The sequence below is a fragment of the Hyperolius riggenbachi genome, chromosome 3 (genome assembly GCF_040937935.1).
Source record: "Hyperolius riggenbachi isolate aHypRig1 chromosome 3, aHypRig1.pri, whole genome shotgun sequence".
NCBI lineage: Eukaryota > Metazoa > Chordata > Amphibia > Anura > Hyperoliidae > Hyperolius > Hyperolius riggenbachi.
In genome coordinates this window covers 518,281,391-518,302,407 of record NC_090648.1, presented here as the reverse complement: position 1 = coordinate 518,302,407, position 21,017 = coordinate 518,281,391, and the positions used below count along the sequence as shown (strand labels likewise).

General features: G+C 47.4%; 1 protein-coding gene across 7 annotated transcripts in view; it reads left to right on the top strand.

Moving 5' to 3' along the window:
- The window catches only part of HMGXB3 (HMG-box containing 3), a 205,552-nt gene that overhangs the window by 171,365 nt on the left and 13,170 nt on the right, over positions 1 to 21,017 (top strand). For all 7 annotated transcript variants that reach the window (XM_068278426.1, XM_068278430.1, XM_068278428.1 and 4 more), the window contains exon 18: positions 20,124 to 20,333. In XM_068278426.1, the coding sequence (XP_068134527.1) occupies positions 20,124 to 20,333 (210 nt within the window). The remainder of the gene's footprint in view (positions 1 to 20,123; positions 20,334 to 21,017) is intronic.

Here is a 21,017-nt window from a genome sequence, read left to right as displayed (position 1 = left end):
TATTTGTTTGGTGTTTGGGCAGTTATCTGTTTTCCAGTTTCTGGCAATGGAGATCTTGGCAGCCAAGAGAATATGTAAGATTAGAGTTTTCAGGTGAGATGGGATCATGCTAATATCTAGGTGTAGCAGTAGGGTTTCAGGTTTGTATGGTATATGTACACCTGTAATATCAAAAATTAATTGGATCACTAGCTTCCATAGAGGTATAATTTTAGGGCAGAGCCACCAAATATGGAAGAACGAACCTTCTGCCTTACATGTTCTCCAGCATATGTTAGGTGTGGAGTGGTCGTATTTTGATAGTTTATCAGGGGTCAGGTACCATCTTAACAGTATTTTTTGGGAAGTTTCCCAGTGTGTTGTACAGTGCGAGATACGACTAGACATGTAGATAAATTTGTCCCATTGTTCTTGAGAGAACTCTTTTCCCAAATCTTTTTCCCATGCGATTATGTATTTATGCTCACGTTTGTGAAATTGTTTCAAGCATTGGTACCAAACACCTGTAGAGGACTTTTTGACCATATTGTGTTTAATGATGGGTATCAGCTCGCTATGGAACCTATTTTTCTGTGTTGGTAGATGTTGTAGGTAGTGTTGGATTTTGGCATAACTATATATGTCTGTGTCTGGTATGTTGTATTTGCCTTGTATATATAGGAAAGTGTGGGGGGTTTCTCCATTCATTAACTGTCCTATATTGGTTATCCCATACTCAGACCATTTAGTTATGTTTAAGTCGTCTATTAAGGAATTTAGCCATACTAGGGGGCATTGTTGTAATGTGATTCCATCACCAGGTTTTTGTGTGGAGGCAAACCTTTTTACCGCTAACCATGAGGCTTGGGCTGTTGGAGATTGGGGTTTTGCAGTTGGTTGTTGCATTAATGTCCGGAGGAGTATATCTCTTAAGTTATGGCTCATATTGTGTTGTTCTAACTGGATCCATGCTTTATCTTTAGCTGTCGAAGGGATTAGCCAAAACTTGGATTGATCAAGTAACGTGGCGAGGTAGTATTGTTTGATATCTGGTATTCCCATTCCGCCTTTAGTGGTTGGAATTCCCATGATGTGTCTATTTATACGAGGTTTGCGATTTTGCCATACAAATTCATTAATGGTTTTCTGAATTTTGGGGAAAAAATGTGCGGGTATGGTTATGGGGAGATTTCTAAATTGGTAGAGTATGATTGGCAGTATGAGCATTTTAACTGCTGCTATTCTTCCCGCCCAGGAAATCGATATGTGTCTATAGCTTTTACATAAATCTTTGACTTTTTTAAGTAATGGAATGTAATTTTTTGTGTATAGTTTAGTGGTACGATTGGTCAGCTGGATCCCCAAATATTGTACTTGGGAAGGTTCCCATTCAAAGGGGGTAGAGGCTTGTATTCTTTTTTTCATTGGATCAGGTATGTTAAAGGGGAGTATTTGGGACTTGTTTTCATTAATTTTATAATAAGATATTTTTCCAAAAGCCTTAAGTGTTTCATATACTGCTGCTATTGATTTTTCAGGATTCTCAATCATGATGATTACATCATCCGCATAGAGACCAATTGGGTATGTGGAAGAGCCTACTCTGATGCCTTGAATATTAGGGTGTTGTCTGATTTTTTCTGCCAGTGGCTCCATTACAAGGTCAAATATAAGTGGGGATAGGGGACAGCCTTGTCTTGTACCATTTGTGATACTAAATGATTTGGATAATAGGCCAGCAGCAAGGACTTTTGCAGAGGGGACTGAGTATAGGGACATAATCGCTTGTTGAAAGAATAGTGGGAAACTAAATTTATTTAGGATTGATCTTAGGTATAGCCAGTTGACTCTGTCAAAGGCCTTCTCTGCATCCAAAGTGAGAAGCAGAGAAGGCCTTCGAGATTTTTCAGCTGCAAATATTAGATTTAGGACTTTCCTGGTACCATCTGCGGTGTGACGATTTTTAACGAAGCCTACTTGGTCGTTTTTGATAAGAGTGGGTAAGATGTTAATTAGTCTTTTGGCCAAAATTTTTGAAAAGATTTTTAGGTCTGTATTTAACAGAGAGATTGGTCTATAATTTGCAGGGAAGGTGGGGTCTTTGCCTGATTTAGGAATAGTTGTAATAGTGGCTTGAAGCATTTCTGTTGGAAAAGATGCAGACAATATGGCTTGATTAAAGGTCTGGGTAAGAAAGGGTATTAGAGTTCCTGAGTATGTTTTATAGTATTCACTACTTAACCCGTCCGGGCCAGGGGCTTTATTAATTTTTAGTGTGTTAATAGCTTCTAGCACCTCTAGGGATGTGATAGGGGTTTGGAGAGCAGCAGCATCATCTTGTGATATTTTAGGCAAGTTGATTTGTTCAAGGAAGGAGTTAATTTCTTCTTGCGTTGGTTGATATGTTTCATTGTCTGCTTTTAAATTATATAATGTGGTGTAGAAATCTGCAAATGAGTCTGCTATATCTTTAGGGTTGAAACATTTTCTACCATTTTTATCGTATAGGGAGTGAATATTAGTTTTCACAAGTCGTTTCCTGAGTTGTTTTGCCAATAATGTTCCAGGCTTGTTACTCTGGGTATAGAACTTGAATTTAGTTTTTTTAAGTGCTTGTTCATATTGGTACAAGAGAAGGTTTTGTAAATTAGTTCGCAAGACTTTTAGTTGTTCTAACACCGTTATCGAGTCTGAGTAGGGTTTTATTATATAGGATTCATAATGCACCAGCATATTAAACGTCGCTAATGACTAAAGAGTCAGTAATGAAAGTGATTACAATCGGGAGGGAGGGAGGTAGCTGCACTGGCATGTGGCCATAAGGAAATCTATAGGCTCATAAACCTCTTCACCACTGAAGGGTTTTTCACTTTATGAGCAATTTTCACCTTTCAGCACTCCTCCCTTTCTTTTACCAATAACTTTATCACTACTTATTACAATGAAATGATCTATATCTTGTTTTTGTTTTTACCACCAATTACGCTTTTGGGGGTGATATTTGTTTTCAGTAATTACTATTTTCTATGCATTTTAAAAGGGAAAAACATGGCAAAAAATACACTCTTTTCTCTGATTCCATCCCTTGTAGTTCTAAAATAAATAATGCTATTTTGGATAAAACTCTCACATTTCATGTGTCCGTTTGTTCTGTTTTCACAACATTTAAATGATGTCCCTAGTACAATTTATGGTGACAAAATTTTACTTGGAAATAAAGGTGTATTTTTTTTTTTTAAATTTTGTATTTTTTGTTTTCTCATTGATTCAAAACCTTTAATTCAGTACACATCTGTAGTCTTATGCCTTCCTGTGTCACCCCTATAGGTGGTGTGTGGTACAAGTACACTGTGTGTGCAGAGAGTACACATCTATAGTCTTATGCCTTCCTGTGTAACCCCTATAGGTGGTGTGCGGTACAAGTACACTGTGTGTGCAGAGAGTACACATCTGTAGTCTTATGCCTTCCGGTGTCCCCCCTATAGGTGGTGTGTGGTACACTGTGTGTGCAGAGAGTACACATCTGTAGTCTTATCCCTTCCTTTGTCACCCCTATAGGTGGTGTGCGGTACAAGTACACTGTGTGCAGAGAGTACACATCTGTAGTCTTATGCCTTCCTGTGTCCCCCCTATAGGTGGTGTGCGGTACAAGTACACTGTGTGTGCAGAGAGTACACATCTGTAGTCTTATGCCCTCCTGTGTCCCCCCTATAGGTGGTGTGCAGTACAAGTACACTGTCTGTGAAGAGAGTACACATCTGTAGTCTTATGCCTTCCTGTGTCACCCCTATAAGTGGTGTGCGGTACAAGTACACTGTGTGTGCAGAGAGTACACATCTATAGTCTTATGCCTTCCTGTGTCACCCCTATAGGTGGTGTGCAGTACACTGTGTGTGCAGAGAGTACACATCTGTAGTCTTATCCCTTCCTGTGTCCCCCCTATAGGTGGTGTGCGGTACATGTACACTGTGTGTGCAGAGAGTACACATCTGTAGTCTTATGCCTTCCTGTGTCCCCCCTGTAGGTGGTGTGCGGTACACTGTGTGTGCAGAGAGTACACATCTGTAGTCTTAGCCCTTCCTGTGTCACCCCTATAGGTGGTGTGCGGTACACTGTGTGTGCAGAGAGTACACATCTATAGTCTTATGCCTTCCTGTGTCACCCCTATAGGTGGTGTGCGGTACAAGTACACTGTGTGTGCAGAGAGAACACATCTGTAGTCTTATGCCCTCCTGTGTCCCCCCTATAGGTGGTGTGCGGTACAAGTACACTGTGTGTGCAGAGAGTACACATCTGTAGTCTTATGCCTTCCTGTGTCACCCCTATAGGTGGTGTGTGGTACAAGTACACTGTGTGTGCAGAGAGTACACATCTGTAGTCTTATGCCTTCCTATGTCACCCCTATAGGTGGTGTGTGGTACAAGTACACTGTGTGTGCAGAGAGTACACATCTGTAGTCTTATGCCTTCCTGTGTCACCCCTATAGGTGGTGTGTGGTACAAGTACACTGTGTGTGCAGAGCGTACACATCTGTAGTCTTATGCCTTCCTGTGTCACCCCTATAGGTGGTGTGCGGTACAAGTACACTGTGTGTGCAGAGAGTACACATCTGTAGTCTTATGCCTTCCTGTGTCACCCCCATAGGTGGTGTGCGGTACAAGTACACTGTGTGTGCAGAGAGTACACATCTGTAGTCTTATGCCTTCCTATGTCACCCCTATAGGTGGTGTGCGGTACAAGTACACTGTGTGTGCAGAGAGTACACATCTGTAGTCTTATCCCTTCCTGTGTCCCCGCTATAGGTGGTGTGCGGTACAAGTACACTGTGTGTGCAGAGAGTACACATCTGTAGTCTTATGCCTTCCTGTGTCCCCCCTATAGGTGGTGTGCGGTACATGTACACTGTGTGTGCAGAGAGTACACATCTGTAGTCTTATACCTTCCTATGTCACCCCTATAGGTGGTGTGCTGTACAAGTACATTGTGTGTGCAGAGAGTACACATCTGTAGTCTTATGCCTTCCTATGTCACCCCTATAGGTGGTGTGCGGTACAAGTACACTGTTTGTGCAGAGAGTACACATCTGTAGTCTTATGCCTTCCTGTGTCCCCCCTATAGGTGGTGTGCGGTACAAGTACACTGTGTGTGCAGAGAGTCCACATCTGTAGTCTTATGCCTTCCTGTGTCACCCCTATAGGTGGTGTGCTGTACAAGTACATTGTGTGTGCAGAGAGTACACATCTGTAGTCTTATGCCTTCCTATGTCACCCCTATAGGTGGTGTGTGGTACAAGTACACTGTGTGTGCAGAGAGTACACATCTGTAGTCTTATGCCTTCCTGTGTCACCCCTATAGGTGGTGTGCGGTTCAAGTACACTGTGTGTGCAGAGAGTACACATCTGTAGTCTTATGCCTTCCTGTGTCCCCCCTATAGGTGGTGTGTGGTACAAGTACACTGTGTGTGCAGAGAGTACACATCTATAGTATTATGCCTTCCTATGTCACCCCTATAGGTGGTGTGCGGTACAAGTACACTGTGTGTGCAGAGAGTACACATCTGTAGTCTTATGCCTTCCTGTGTCCCCCCTATAGGTGGTGTGTGGTACAAGTACACTGTGTGTGCAGAGAGTACACATCTGTAATCTTATGCCTTCCTGTGTCACCCCTATAGGTGGTGTGTGGTACAAGTACACTGTGTGTGCAGAGAGTACACATCTGTAATCTTATGCCTTCCTGTGTCACCCCTATAGGTGGTGTGTGGTACAAGTACACTGTGTGTGCAGAGAGTACACATCTGTAGTCTTATGCCTTCCTGTGTCCCCCTTATAGGTGGTGTGTGGTACAAGTACACTGTGTGTGCAGAGAGTACACATCTGTAGTCTTATGCCTTCCTGTGTCACCCCTATAGGTGGTGTGCGGTACAAGTACACTGTGTGTGCAGTGAGTACACATCTGTAGTCTTATGCCTTCCTGTGTCACCCCTATAGGTGGTGTGCGGTACAAGTACACTGTGTATGCAGAGAGTACACATCTGTAGTCTTATGCCTTCCTGTTTCCCCCCTATAGGTGGTGTGCGGTACAAGTACACTGTGTGTGCAGAGAGTACACATCTGTAGTCTTATGCCTTCCTGTGTCACCCCTATAGGTGGTGTGTGGTACAAGTACACTGTGTGTGCAGAGAGTTCACATCTGTAGTCTTATGCCTTCCTGTGTCCCCCCCTATAGGTGGTGTGCGGTACAAGTACACTGTGTGTGCAGAGAGTCCACATCTGTAGTCTTATGCCTTCCTGTGTCACCCCTATAGGTGGTGTGCTGTACAAGTACATTGTGTGTGCAGAGAGTACACATCTGTAGTCTTATGCCTTCCTATGTCACCCCTATAGGTGGTGTGTGGTACAAGTACACTGTGTGTGCAGAGAGTACACATCTGTAGTCTTATGCCTTCCTGTGTCACCCCTATAGGTGGTGTGCGGTTCAAGTACACTGTGTGTGCAGAGAGTACACATCTGTAGTCTTATGCCTTCCTGTGTCCCCCCTATAGGTGGTGTGTGGTACAAGTACACTGTGTGTGCAGAGAGTACACATCTATAGTATTATGCCTTCCTATGTCACCCCTATAGGTGGTGTGCGGTACAAGTACACTGTGTGTGCAGAGAGTACACATCTGTAGTCTTATGCCTTCCTGTGTCCCCCCTATAGGTGGTGTGTGGTACAAGTACACTGTGTGTGCAGAGAGTACACATCTGTAATCTTATGCCTTCCTGTGTCACCCCTATAGGTGGTGTGTGGTACAAGTACACTGTGTGTGCAGAGAGTACACATCTGTAATCTTATGCCTTCCTGTGTCACCCCTATAGGTGGTGTGTGGTACAAGTACACTGTGTGTGCAGAGAGTACACATCTGTAGTCTTATGCCTTCCTGTGTCCCCCTTATAGGTGGTGTGTGGTACAAGTACACTGTGTGTGCAGAGAGTACACATCTGTAGTCTTATGCCTTCCTGTGTCACCCCTATAGGTGGTGTGCGGTACAAGTACACTGTGTGTGCAGTGAGTACACATCTGTAGTCTTATGCCTTCCTGTGTCACCCCTATAGGTGGTGTGCGGTACAAGTACACTGTGTATGCAGAGAGTACACATCTGTAGTCTTATGCCTTCCTGTTTCCCCCCTATAGGTGGTGTGCGGTACAAGTACACTGTGTGTGCAGAGAGTACACATCTGTAGTCTTATGCCTTCCTGTGTCACCCCTATAGGTGGTGTGTGGTACAAGTACACTGTGTGTGCAGAGAGTTCACATCTGTAGTCTTATGCCTTCCTGTGTCCCCCCCTATAGGTGGTGTGCGGTACAAGTACACTGTGTGTGCAGAGAGTACACATCTGTAGTCTTATGCCTTCCTATGTCCCCCCTATAGGTGGTGTGCGGTACAAGTACACTGTGTGTGCAGAGAGTACACATCTGTAGTCTTATGCCTTCCTGTGTCACCCCTATAGGTGGTGTGTGGTACAAGTACACTGTGTGTGCAGAGAGTACACATCTGTAGTCTTATGCCTTCCTGTGTCACCCCTATAGGTGGTGTGCAGTACAAGTACACTGTGTGTGCAGAGAGTACACATCTGTAGTCTTATGCCTTCCTGTGTCACCCCTATAGGTGGTGTGCGGTACAAGTACACTGTGTGTGCAGAGAGTACACATCTGTAGTCTTATGCCTTCCTGTGTCACCCCTATAGGTGGTGTGCGGTACAAGTACACTGTGTGTGCAGAGAGTACACATCTATAGTCTTATGCCTTCCTGTTTCCCCCCTATAGGTGGTGTGCGGTACAAGTACACTGTGTGTGCAGAGAGTACACATCTGTAGTCTTATGCCTTCCTGTGTCACCCCTATAGGTGGTGTGTGGTACAAGTACACTGTGTGTGCAGAGAGTTCACATCTGTAGTCTTATGCCTTCCTGTGTCCCCCCCTATAGGTGGTGTGCGGTACAAGTACACTGTGTGTGCAGAGAGTACACATCTGTAGTCTTATGCCTTCCTATGTCCCCCCTATAGGTGGTGTGCGGTACAAGTACACTGTGTGTGCAGAGAGTACACATCTGTAGTCTTATGCCTTCCTGTGTCACCCCTATAGGTGGTGTGCGGTACAAGTACACTGTGTGTGCAGAGAGTACACATCTGTAGTCTTATGCCTTCCTGTGTCACCCCTATAGGTGGTGTGCAGTACAAGTACACTGTGTGTGCAGAGAGTACACATCTGTAGTCTTATGCCTTCCTGTGTCATCCCTATAGGTGGTGTGCGGTACAAGTACACTGTGTGTGCAGAGAGTACACATCTGTAGTCTTATGCCTTCCTGTGTCCCCCCTATAGGTGGTGTGCGGTACAAGTACACTGTTTGTGCAGAGAGTACACATCTGTAGTCTTATGCCTTCCTGTGTCACCCCTATAGGTGGTGTGCGGTACAAGTACATTGTGTGTGCAGAGAGTCCACATCTGTAGTCTTATGCCTTCCTGTGTCCCCCCTATAGGTGGTGTGCGGTACAAGTACACTGTTTGTGCAGAGAGTACACATCTGTAGTCTTATGCCTTCCTGTGTCCCCCCTATAGGTGGTGTGCGGTACAAGTACACTGTGTGTGCAGAGAGTACACATCTGTAGTCTTATCCCTTCCTGTGTCACCCCTATAGGTGGTGTGCGGTACACTGTGTGTGCAGAGAGTACACATCTATAGTCTTATGCCTTCCTATGTCCCCCCTATAGGTGGTGTGCGGTACAAGTACACTGTGTGTGTGCAGAGAGTACACATCTGTAGTCTTATCCCTTCCTGTGTCACCCCTATAGGTGGTGTGCGGTTCAAGTACACTGTGTGTGCAGAGAGTACACATCTGTAGTCTTATGCCTTCCTGTGTCCCCCCTATAGGTGGTGTGTGGTACAAGTACACTGTGTGTGCAGAGAGTACACATCTATAGTATTATGCCTTCCTATGTCACCCCTATAGGTGGTGTGCGGTACAAGTACACTGTGTGTGCAGAGAGTACACATCTGTAGTCTTATGCCTTCCTGTGTCCCCCCTATAGGTGGTGTGTGGTACAAGTACACTGTGTGTGCAGAGAGTACACATCTGTAATCTTATGCCTTCCTGTGTCACCCCTATAGGTGGTGTGTGGTACAAGTACACTGTGTGTGCAGAGAGTACACATCTGTAATCTTATGCCTTCCTGTGTCACCCCTATAGGTGGTGTGTGGTACAAGTACACTGTGTGTGCAGAGAGTACACATCTGTAGTCTTATGCCTTCCTGTGTCCCCCTTATAGGTGGTGTGTGGTACAAGTACACTGTGTGTGCAGAGAGTACACATCTGTAGTCTTATGCCTTCCTGTGTCACCCCTATAGGTGGTGTGCGGTACAAGTACACTGTGTGTGCAGTGAGTACACATCTGTAGTCTTATGCCTTCCTGTGTCACCCCTATAGGTGGTGTGCGGTACAAGTACACTGTGTATGCAGAGAGTACACATCTGTAGTCTTATGCCTTCCTGTTTCCCCCCTATAGGTGGTGTGCAGTACAAGTACACTGTGTGTGCAGAGAGTACACATCTGTAGTCTTATGCCTTCCTGTGTCACCCCTATAGGTGGTGTGTGGTACAAGTACACTGTGTGTGCAGAGAGTTCACATCTGTAGTCTTATGCCTTCCTGTGTCCCCCCCTATAGGTGGTGTGCGGTACAAGTACACTGTGTGTGCAGAGAGTACACATCTGTAGTCTTATGCCTTCCTATGTCCCCCCTATAGGTGGTGTGCGGTACAAGTACACTGTGTGTGCAGAGAGTACACATCTGTAGTCTTATGCCTTCCTGTGTCACCCCTATAGGTGGTGTGCGGTACAAGTACACTGTGTGTGCAGAGAGTACACATCTGTAGTCTTATGCCTTCCTGTGTCACCCCTATAGGTGGTGTGCAGTACAAGTACACTGTGTGTGCAGAGAGTGCACATCTGTAGTCTTATGCCTTCCTGTGTCATCCCTATAGGTGGTGTGCGGTACAAGTACACTGTGTGTGCAGAGAGTACACATCTGTAGTCTTATGCCTTCCTGTGTCCCCCCTATAGGTGGTGTGCGGTACAAGTACACTGTTTGTGCAGAGAGTACACATCTGTAGTCTTATGCCTTCCTGTGTCACCCCTATAGGTGGTGTGCGGTACAAGTACATTGTGTGTGCAGAGAGTCCACATCTGTAGTCTTATGCCTTCCTGTGTCCCCCCTATAGGTGGTGTGCGGTACAAGTACACTGTTTGTGCAGAGAGTACACATCTGTAGTCTTATGCCTTCCTGTGTCCCCCCTATAGGTGGTGTGCGGTACAAGTACACTGTGTGTGCAGAGAGTACACATCTGTAGTCTTATCCCTTCCTGTGTCACCCCTATAGGTGGTGTGCGGTACACTGTGTGTGCAGAGAGTACACATCTATAGTCTTATGCCTTCCTATGTCCCCCCTATAGGTGGTGTGCGGTACAAGTACACTGTGTGTGTGCAGAGAGTACACATCTGTAGTCTTATCCCTTCCTGTGTCACCCCTATAAGTGGTGTGCAATACAAGTACACTGTGTGTGCAGAGAGTACACATCTGTAGTCTTATCCCTTCCTGTGTCACCCCTATAGGTGGTGTGCGGTACAAGTACACTGTGTGTGCATAGAGTACACACATCTGTAGTCTTATCCCTTCCTGTGTCACCCCTATAGGTGGTGTGCGGTACAAGTACACTGTGTGTGTAGAGAGTACACATCTGTAGTCTTATGCCTTCCTGTGTCACCCCTATAGGTGGTGTGCGGTACAAGTACACTGTGTGTGCAGTGAGTACACATCTTTAGTCTTATGCCTTCCTCTGTCACCCCTATAGGTGGTGTGCGATACACTGTGTGTGCAGAGAGCACACATCTGTAGTCTTATGCCTTCCTGTGTCCCCCCTATAGGTGGTGTGCGGTACAAGTACACTGTGTGTGCAGAGAGTACACATCTGTAGTCTTATGCCTTCCTCTGTCACCCCTATAGGTGGTGTGCGGTACAAGTACACTGTGTGTGCAGAGAGTACACATCTGTAGTCTTATGCCTTCCTGTGTCACCCCTATAGGTGGTGTGCGGTACAAGTACACTGTGTGTGCAGAGAGTACACATCTGTAGTCTTATGCCTTCCTGTGTCACCCCTATAGGTGGTGTGTGGTACAAGTACACTGTGTGTGCAGAGAGTACACATCTGTAGTCTTATTCCTTCCTATGTCACCCCTATAGGTGGTGTGCGGTACAAGTACACTGTGTGTGCAGAGAGGACACCTCTGTAGTCTTTTGCCTTCCTGTGTCCCCCCTATAGGTGGTGTGCGGTACAAGTACACTGTGTGTGCAGAGAGTACACATCTGTAGTCTTACGCCTTCCTGTGTCCCCCCTATAGGTGGTGTGCGGTACAAGTACTCTGTGTGTGCAGAGAGTACACATCTGTAGTCTTATGCCTTCCTATGTCCCCCCTATAGGTGGTGTGCGGTACAAGTACACTGTGTTTGCAGAGAGTACACATCTGTAGTCTTATGCCTTCCTGTGTCCCCCCCTATAGGTGGTGTGTGGTACACTGTGTGTGCAGAGAGTACGCATCTGTAGTATATGCCTTCCTGTGTCACCCCTATAGGTGGTGTGTGGTACAAGTACACTGTGTGTGCAGAGAGTACACATCTGTAGTCTTATGCCTTCCTGTGTCACCCCTATAGGTGGTGTGCGGTACAAGTACACTGTGTGTGCAGAGAGTACACATCTGTAGTCTTATCCATTCCTGTGTCCCCCCTATAGGTGGTGTGCGGTACAAGTACACTGTGTGTGCAGAGAGTACACATCTGTAGTCTTATGCCTTGCTGTGTCCCCCCTATAGGTGATGTGCGGTACATGTACACTGTGTGTGCAGAGAGTACACATCTGTAGTCTTATCCCTTCCTGTTTCCCCCTTATAGGTGGTGTGCGGTACAAGTACACTGTGTGTGCAGAGAGTACACATCTTTAGTCTTATGCCTTCCTGTGTCCCCCCTATAGGTGGTGTGCGGTACAAGTACACTGTGTGTGCAGAGAGTACACATCTGTAGTCTTATGCCATCCTGTGTCCCCCTCTATAGGTGGTGTGCGGTACAAGTACACTGTGTGTGAAGAGAGTACACATCTGTAGTCTTATGCCTTCCTGTGTCACCCCTATAAGTGGTGTGCGGTACAAGTACACTGTGTGTGCAGAGAGTACACATCTGTAGTCTTATGCCTTCCTATGTCACCCCTTTAGGTGGTGTGCGGTACAAGTACACTGTGTGTGCAGAGAGTACACATCTGTAGTCTTATGCCTTCCTGTGTCCCACCCCTATAGGTGGTGTGTGGTACAAGTACACTGTGTGTGCAGAGAGTACACATCTGTAGTCTTATGCCTTCCTGTGTCCCCCCTATAGGTGGTGTGCGGTACAAGTACACTGTGTGTGCAGAGAGTCCACATCTGTAGTCTTATGCCTTCCTGTGTCCCCCCATAGGTTTTGTGCGGTACAAGTACACTGTGTGTGCAGAGAGTACACATCTGTAGTCTTATTCCTTCCTATGTCACCCCTATAGGTGGTGTGCGGTACAAGTACACTGTGTGTGCAGAGAGGACACCTCTGTATTCTTTTGCCTTCCTGTGTCCCCCCTATAGGTGGTGTGCGGTACAAGTACACTGTGTGTGCAGAGAGTACACATCTGTAGTCTTACGCCTTCCTGTGTCCCCCCTATAGGTGGTGTGCGGTACAAGTACTCTGTGTGTGCAGAGAGTACACATCTGTAGTCTTATGCCTTCCTATGTCCCCCCTATAGGTGGTGTGCGGTACAAGTACACTGTGTTTGCAGAGAGTACACATCTGTAGTCTTATGCCTTCCTGTGTCCCCCCCTATAGGTGGTGTGTGGTACACTGTGTGTGCAGAGAGTACGCATCTGTAGTATATGCCTTCCTGTGTCACCCCTATAGGTGGTGTGTGGTACAAGTACACTGTGTGTGCAGAGAGTACACATCTGTAGTCTTATGCCTTCCTTTGTCACCCCTATAGGTGGTGTGCGGTACAAGTACACTGTGTGTGCAGAGAGTACACATCTGTAGTCTTATCCATTCCTGTGTCCCCCCTATAGGTGGTGTGCGGTACAAGTACACTGTGTGTGCAGAGAGTACACATCTGTAGTCTTATGCCTTGCTGTGTCCCCCCTATAGGTGATGTGCGGTACATGTACACTGTGTGTGCAGAGAGTACACATCTGTAGTCTTATCCCTTCCTGTTTCCCCCTTATAGGTGGTGTGCGGTACAAGTACACTGTGTGTGCAGAGAGTACACATCTGTAGTCTTATGCCTTCCTGTGTCCCCCCTATAGGTGGTGTGCGGTACAAGTACACTGTGTGTGCAGAGAGTACACATCTGTAGTCTTATGCCATCCTGTGTCCCCCTCTATAGGTGGTGTGCGGTACAAGTACACTGTGTGTGAAGAGAGTACACATCTGTAGTCTTATGCCTTCCTGTGTCACCCCTATAAGTGGTGTGCGGTACAAGTACACTGTGTGTGCAGAGAGTACACATCTGTAGTCTTATGCCTTCCTATGTCACCCCTATAGGTGGTGTGCGGTACAAGTACACTGTGTGTGCAGAGAGTACACATCTGTAGTCTTATGCCTTCCTGTGTCCCCCCCCTATAGGTGGTGTGTGGTACAAGTACACTGTGTGTGCAGAGAGTACACATCTGTAGTCTTATGCCTTCCTGTGTCCCCCCTATAGGTGGTGTGCGGTACACTGTGTGTGCAGAGAGTGCACATCTGTAGTCTTATGCCTTCCTGTGTCACCCCTATAGGTGGTGTGCGGTACAAGTACACTGTGTGTGCAGAGAGTACACATCTGTAGTCTTATGCCTTCCTGTGTCCCCCCCTATAGGTGGTGTGCGGTACAAGTACACTGTGTGTGTAGAGAGTACACATCTGTAGTCTTATGCCTTCCTGTGTCATCCCTATAGGTGGTGTGCGGTACAAGTTCACTGTGTGTGCAGAGAGTACACATCTGTAGTCTTATGCCTTCCTGTGTCCCCCCTATAGGTGGTGTGCGGTACACTGTGTGTGCAGAGAGTACACATCTGTAGTCTTATGCCTTCCTGTGTCCCCTCCTATAGGTGGTGTGCGGTACAAGTACACTGTGTGTGCAGAGAGTACACATCTGTAGTCTTATGCCTTCCTGTGTCCCCCCTATAGGTGGTGTGCGGTACACTGTGTGTGCAGAGAGTACACATCTGTAGTCTTATGCCTTCCTGTGTCACCCCTATAGGTGGTGTGTGGTACAAGTACACTGTGTGTGCAGAGAGTACACATCTGTAGTATATGCCTTCCTGTGTCACCCCTATAGGTGGTGTGCGGTACAAGCACACTGTGTGTGCAGAGAGTACACATCTGTAGTCTTATCCCTTCCTGTGTCACCCCTATAGGTGGTGTGTGGTACAAGTACACTGTGTGTGCAGAGAGTACACATCTGTAGTCTTATCCCTTCCTGTGTCCCCCCTATAGGTGGTGTGCGGTACAAGTACACTGTGTGTGCAGAGAGTACACATCTGTAGTCTTATGCCTTGCTGTGTCCCCCATATAGGTGATGTGCGGTACATGTACACTGTGTGTGCAGAGAGTACACATCTGTAGTCTTATCCCTTCCTGTGTCCCCCCTATAGGTGGTGTGCGGTACAAGTACACTGTGCGTGCAGAGAGTACACATCTGTAGTCTTTTGCCTTCCTGTGTCCCCCCTATAGGTGGTGTGCGGTACAAGTACACTGTGTGTGCAGAGAGTACACATCTGTAGTATATGCCTTCCTGTGTCACCCCTATAGGTGGTGTGCGGTACAAGTACACTGTGTGTGCAGAGAGTACACATCTGTAGTCTTTTGCCTTCCTGTGTCCCCCCTATAGGTGGTGTGCGGTACAAGTACACTGTGTGTGCAGAGAGTACACATCTGTAGTATATGCCTTCCTGTGTCACCCCTATAGGTGGTGTGCGGTACAAGTACACTGTGTGTGCAGAGAGTACACATCTGTAGTATATGCCTTCCTGTGTCACCCCTATAGGTGGTGTGCGGTACAAGTACACTGTGTGCAGAGAGTACACATCTGTAGTCTTATCCCTTCCTGTGTCACCCCTATAGGTGGTGTGTGGTACAAGTACACTGTGTGTGCAGAGAGTACACATCTGTAGTCTTATGCCATCCTGTGTCCCCCCTATAGGTGGTGTGTGGTACACTGTGTGTGCAGAGAGTACACATCTGTAGTATATGCCTTCCTGTGTCACCCCTATAGGTGGTGTGTGGTACAAGTACACTGTGTGTGCAGAGAGTACACATCTGTAGTCTTATGCCTTCCTGTGTCACCCCTATAGGTGGTGTGCGGTACAAGTACACTGTGTGTGCAGAGAGTACACATCTGTAGTCTTATGCCATCCTGTGTCCCCCTCTATAGGTGGTGTGCGGTACAAGTACACTGTGTGTGCAGAGAGTACACATCTGTAGTCTTATGCCTTCCTATGTCACCCCTATAAGTGGTGTGCGGTACAAGTACACTGTGTGTGCAGAGAATACACATCTGTAGTCTTATGCCTTCCTGTGTCCCCCCCCTATAGGTGGTGTGCGGTACAAGTACACTGTGTGTGCAGAGAGTACACATCTGTAGTCTTATGCCTTCCTGTGTCCCCCCTATAGGTGGTGTGCGGTACACTGTGTGTGCAGAGAGTACACATCTGTAGTCTTATGCCTTCCTGTGTCCCCCCTATAGGTGGTGTGCAGTACAAGTACACTGTGTGTGCAGAGAGTACACATCTGTAGTCTTATGCCTTCCTGTGTCATCCCTATAGGTGGTGTGCGGTACAAGTACACTGTGTGTGCAGAGAGTACACATCTGTAGTCTTATGCCTTCCTGTGTCCCTCCCTATAGGTGGTGTGCGGTACAAGTACACTGTGTGTGCAGAGAGTACACATCTGTAGTCTTATGCCTTCCTGTGTCATCCCTATAGGTGGTGTGCGGTACAAGTACACTGTGTGTGCAGAGAGTACACATCTGTAGTCTTATGCCTTCCTGTGTCTCCCCTATAGGTGGTGTGCGGTACACTGTGTGTGCAGAGAGTACACATCTGTAGTCTTATGCCTTCCTGTGTCCCCCCCTATAGGTGGTGTGCGGTACAAGTACACTGTGTGTGCAGAGAGTACACATCTGTAGTCTTATGCCTTCCTGTGTCCCCCCTATAGGTGGTGTGCGGTACACTGTGTGTGCAGACGGTACACATCTGTAGTCTTATGCCTTCCTGTGTCCCCCCTATAGGTGGTGTGCAGTACAAGTACACTGTGTGTGCAGAGAGTACACATCTGTAGTCTTATCCCTTCCTATGTCACCCCTATAGGTGGTGTGCGGTACAAGTACACTGTGTGTGCAGAGAGTACACATCTGTAGTCTTATGCCTTCCTATGTCACCCCTATAGGTGGTGTGCGGTACAAGTACACTGTGTGTGCAGAGAGTACACATCTGTAGTTTTATTCCTTCCTGTGTCCCCCCTATAGGTGGTGTGCGGTACACTGTGTGTGCAGAGAGTACACATCTGTAGTCTTATGCCTTCCTGTGTCCCCCCTATAGGTGGTGTGCGGTACAAGTACACTGTGTGTACAGAGAGTACACATCTGTAGTCTTATGCCTTCCTGTGTCCCCCCTATAGGTGGTGTGCGGTACAAGTACACTGTGTGTGCAGAGAGTCCACATCTGTAGTCTTATGCCTTCCTGTGTCCCCCCATAGGTTTTGTGCGGTACAAGTACACTGTGTGTGCAGAGAGTACACATCTGTAGTCTTATGCCTTCCTGTTTCCCCCCCTATAGGTGGTGTGCGGTACAAGTACACTGTGTGTGCAGAGAGTACACATCTGTAGTCTTATGCCTTCCTGTGTCACCCCTATAGGTGGTGTGCGGTACAAGTACACTGTGTGTGCAGAGAGTACACATCTGTAGTCTTATGCCTTCCTGTGTCACCCCTATAGGTGGTGTGCGGTACAAGTACACTGTGTGTGCAGAGAGTACACATCTGTAGTCTTATGCCTTCCTGTGTCACCCCTATAGGTGGTGTGCGGTACAAGTACACTGTGTGTGCAGAGAGTACACATCTGTAGTCTTATTCCTTCCTGTGTCCCCCCCTATAGGTGGTGTGCGGTACAAGTACACTGTGTGTGCAGAGAGTACACATCTGTAGTCTTATGCCTTCCTGTGTCACCCCTATAGGTGGTGTGCGGTACAAGTACACTGTGTGTGTGCAGAGAGTACACATCTGTAGTCTTATGCCTTCCTGTGTCCCCCCTATAGGTGGTGTGCGGTACAAGTACACTGTGTGTGCAGAGAGTACACATCTGTAGTCTTATGCCTTCCTGTGTCCCCCCTATAGGTGGTGTGCGGTACAAGTACACTGTGTGTGCAGAGAGTACACATCTGTAGTCTTATGCCTTCCTGTGTCCCCCCTATAGGTGGTGTGCGGTACAAGTACACTGTGTGTGCAGAGAGTCCACATCTGTAGTCTTATGCCTTCCTGTGTCCCCCCATAGGTGGTGTGCGGTACAAGTACACTGTGTGGGCAGAGAGTACACATCTGTAGTCTTATGCCTTCCTGTGTCCCCCCCTATAGGTGGTGTGCGGTACAAGTACACTGTGTGTGCAGAGAGTACACATCTGTAGTCTTATGCCTTCCTGTGTCCCCCCTATAGGTGGTGTGCGGTACACTGTGTGTGCAGACAGTACACATCTGTAGTCTTATGCCTTCCTGTGTCCCCCCTATAGGTGGTGTGCAGTACAAGTACACTGTGTGTGCAGAGAGTACACATCTGTAGTCTTATCCCTTTCTGTGTCACCCCTATAGGTGGTGTGTGGTACAAGTACACTGTGTGTGCAGAGGGTACACATCTGTAGTCTTATGCCATCCTGTGTCACCCCTATAGGTGGTGTGCGGTACAAGTACACTGTGTGTGCAGAGAGTACACATCTGTAGTCTTATGCCTTCCTGTGTCCCCCCTATAGGTGGTGTGCAGTACAAGTACACTGTGTGTGCAGAGAGTACACATCTGTAGTCTTATCCCTTCCTATGTCACCCCTATAGGTGGTGTGCGGTACAAGTACACTGTGTGTGCAGAGAGTACACATCTGTAGTTTTATGCCTTCCTATGTCACCCCTATAGGTGGTGTGCGGTACAAGTACACTGTGTGTGCAGAGAGTACACATCTGTAGTTTTATACCTTCCTGTGTCCCCCCTATAGGTGGTGTGCGGTACACTGTGTGTGCAGAGAGTACACATCTGTAGTCTTATGCCTTCCTGTGTCCCCCCTATAGGTGGTGTGCGGTACAAGTACACTGTGTGTGCAGAGAGTACACATCTGTAGTCTTATGCCTTCCTGTGTCCCCCCCTTATAGGTGGTGTGCGGTACAAGTACACTGTGTGTGCAGAGAGTCCACATCTGTAGTCTTATGCCTTCCTGTGTCCCCCCATAGGTTTTGTGCGGTACAAGTACACTGTGTGTGCAGAGAGTACACATCTGTAGTCTTATGCCTTCCTGTGTCCCCCCCCTATAGGTGGTGTGCGGTACAAGTACACTGTGTGTGCAGAGAGTACACATCTGTAGTCTTATGCCTTCCTGTGTCACCCCTATAGGTGGTGTGCGGTACAAGTACACTGTGTGTGCAGAGAGTACACATCTGTAGTCTTATGCCTTCCTGTGTCACCCCTATAGGTGGTGTGCGGTACAAGTACACTCTGTGTGCAGAGTGTACACATCTGTAGTCTTATGCCTTCCTGTTTCACCCCTATAGGTGGTGTGCGGTACAAGTACACTGTGTGTGCAGAGAGTACACATCTGTAGTCTTATTCCTTCCTGTGTCCCCCCCTATAGGTGGTGTGCGGTACAAGTACACTGTGTGTGCAGAGAGTACACATCTGTAGTCTTATGCCTTCCTGTGTCACCCCTATAGGTGGTGTGCGGTACAAGTACACTGTGTGTGTGCAGAGAGTACACATCTGTAGTCTTATGCCTTCCTGTGTCCCCCCTATAGGTGGTGTGCGGTACAAGTACACTGTGTGTGCAGAGAGTACACATCTGTAGTCTTATGCCTTCCTGTGTCCCCCCATAGGTGGTGTGCGGTACAAGTACACTGTGTGGGCAGAGAGTACACATCTGTAGTCTTATGCCTTCCTGTGTCCCCCCCTATAGGTGGTGTGCGGTACAAGTACACTGTGTGGGCAGAGAGTACACATCTGTAGTCTTATGCCTTCCTGTGTCCCCCCATAGGTGGTGTGCGGTACAAGTACACTGTGTGGGCAGAGACTACACATCTGTAGTCTTATGCCTTCCTGTGTCACCCCTATAGGTGGTGTGCGGTACAAGTACACTGTGTGGGCAGAGAGTACACATCTGTAGTCTTATGCCTTCCTGTGTCCCCCCCTATAGGTGGTGTGCGGTACAAGTACACTGTGTGTGCAGAGAGTACACATCTGTAGTCTTATGCCTTCCTGTGTCTCCCCTATAGGTGGTGTGTGGTACAAGTACACTGTGTGGGCAGAGAGTACACATCTGTAGTCTTATGCCTTCCTGTGTCTCCCCTATAGGTGGTGTGTGGTACAAGTACACTGTGTGTGCAGAGAGTACACATCTGTAGTCTTATACCTTCCTGTGTCACCCCTATAGGTGGTGTGCGGTACAAGTACACTGTGTGTGTGCAGAGTGTACACATCTGTAGTCTTATGCCTTCCTGTGTCCCCCCATAGGTGGTGTGCGGTACAAGTACACTGTGTGTGTGCAGAGAGCACACATCTGTAGTCTTATGCCTTCCTGTGTCCCCCCCTATAGGTGGTGTGCGGTACAAGTACACTGTGTGTGCAGAGAGTCCACATCTGTAGTCTTATGCCTTCCTGTGTCCCCCCATAGGTGGTGTGCGGTACAAGTACACTGTGTGTGCAGAGAGTACACATCTGTAGTCTTATGCCTTCCTGTGTCCCCCCCTATAGGTGGTGTGCGGTACAAGTACACTGTGTGTGCAGAGAGTACACATCTGTAGTCTTATGCCTTCCTGTGTCCCCCCATAGGTGGTGTGCGGCTCCAAGTACATTGTGCGTGCAGAAAGTCCTCGGGATCATGTGGATCTTCTGGCCTCATCACGACATTGGCCTCCTGTGTATGTTGTGGACATGGCCACGCAGGTAGCTCTATGTGCTGATCTTTGTTACCCAAACCTTACACAGCAGATGTGGGGGAAGTATCAAGGCTGCTTCTCTGACCCGACAGAGTCCCCGCAGGTGAGTACAGCCATCAACATTCCTATAGCGTAAAACATCAATCAATTGTGAGACTTTCCTTGTGACATGTGTATATGCCCAACCAATGTACCCCTGGGGTAAACGTATCATGCATTGAGAACTTAGGCTCCACCCCACCAACATCACAGAACTCCATATAGTTAGTAAATTCAATCATCCCACTGTCTGTGATTGCCTATAAACATAGAGGTGGGCTGTGCTAGCAAGTATACCAAGGTGTGGTTCCCCGGGTTACCTTGTTGGGGTGGGGTGATCTCTTAGTCTTACAGCTTGATTCAGAAAGCGGTGCTAACCTAGTTAGCACGCCTAAAGACTTTGGGCGTGTTAAGTAGGGTGCTAACTAGAGTAGCACCGTTTTGGAAATCATCTCACGCGCAATGTCCCGCAATCTCACGCGCAAAGTCCCGCACGCAAAACTTTGTGCGCGCATGGCACGGTGTGCGCGAAATAACGGCGCAGTTCGCATGGGGTGTGCCCTTAACGTCGCACTATGCGTCGTTAAGGGCGAACGTCGCACTATGTTGCGCGCAAGTTGCTTTTATCACGACCTAACTGAGTTTAGGCGTGATAGAGGGCTTTTCACAAGTGTGCTAACAGTTAGCACCGCTTTCTGAATCAAGCCCTTAGTGTTGGGGTAGGGTGATCTCCTAGTCTTAGTGTTGG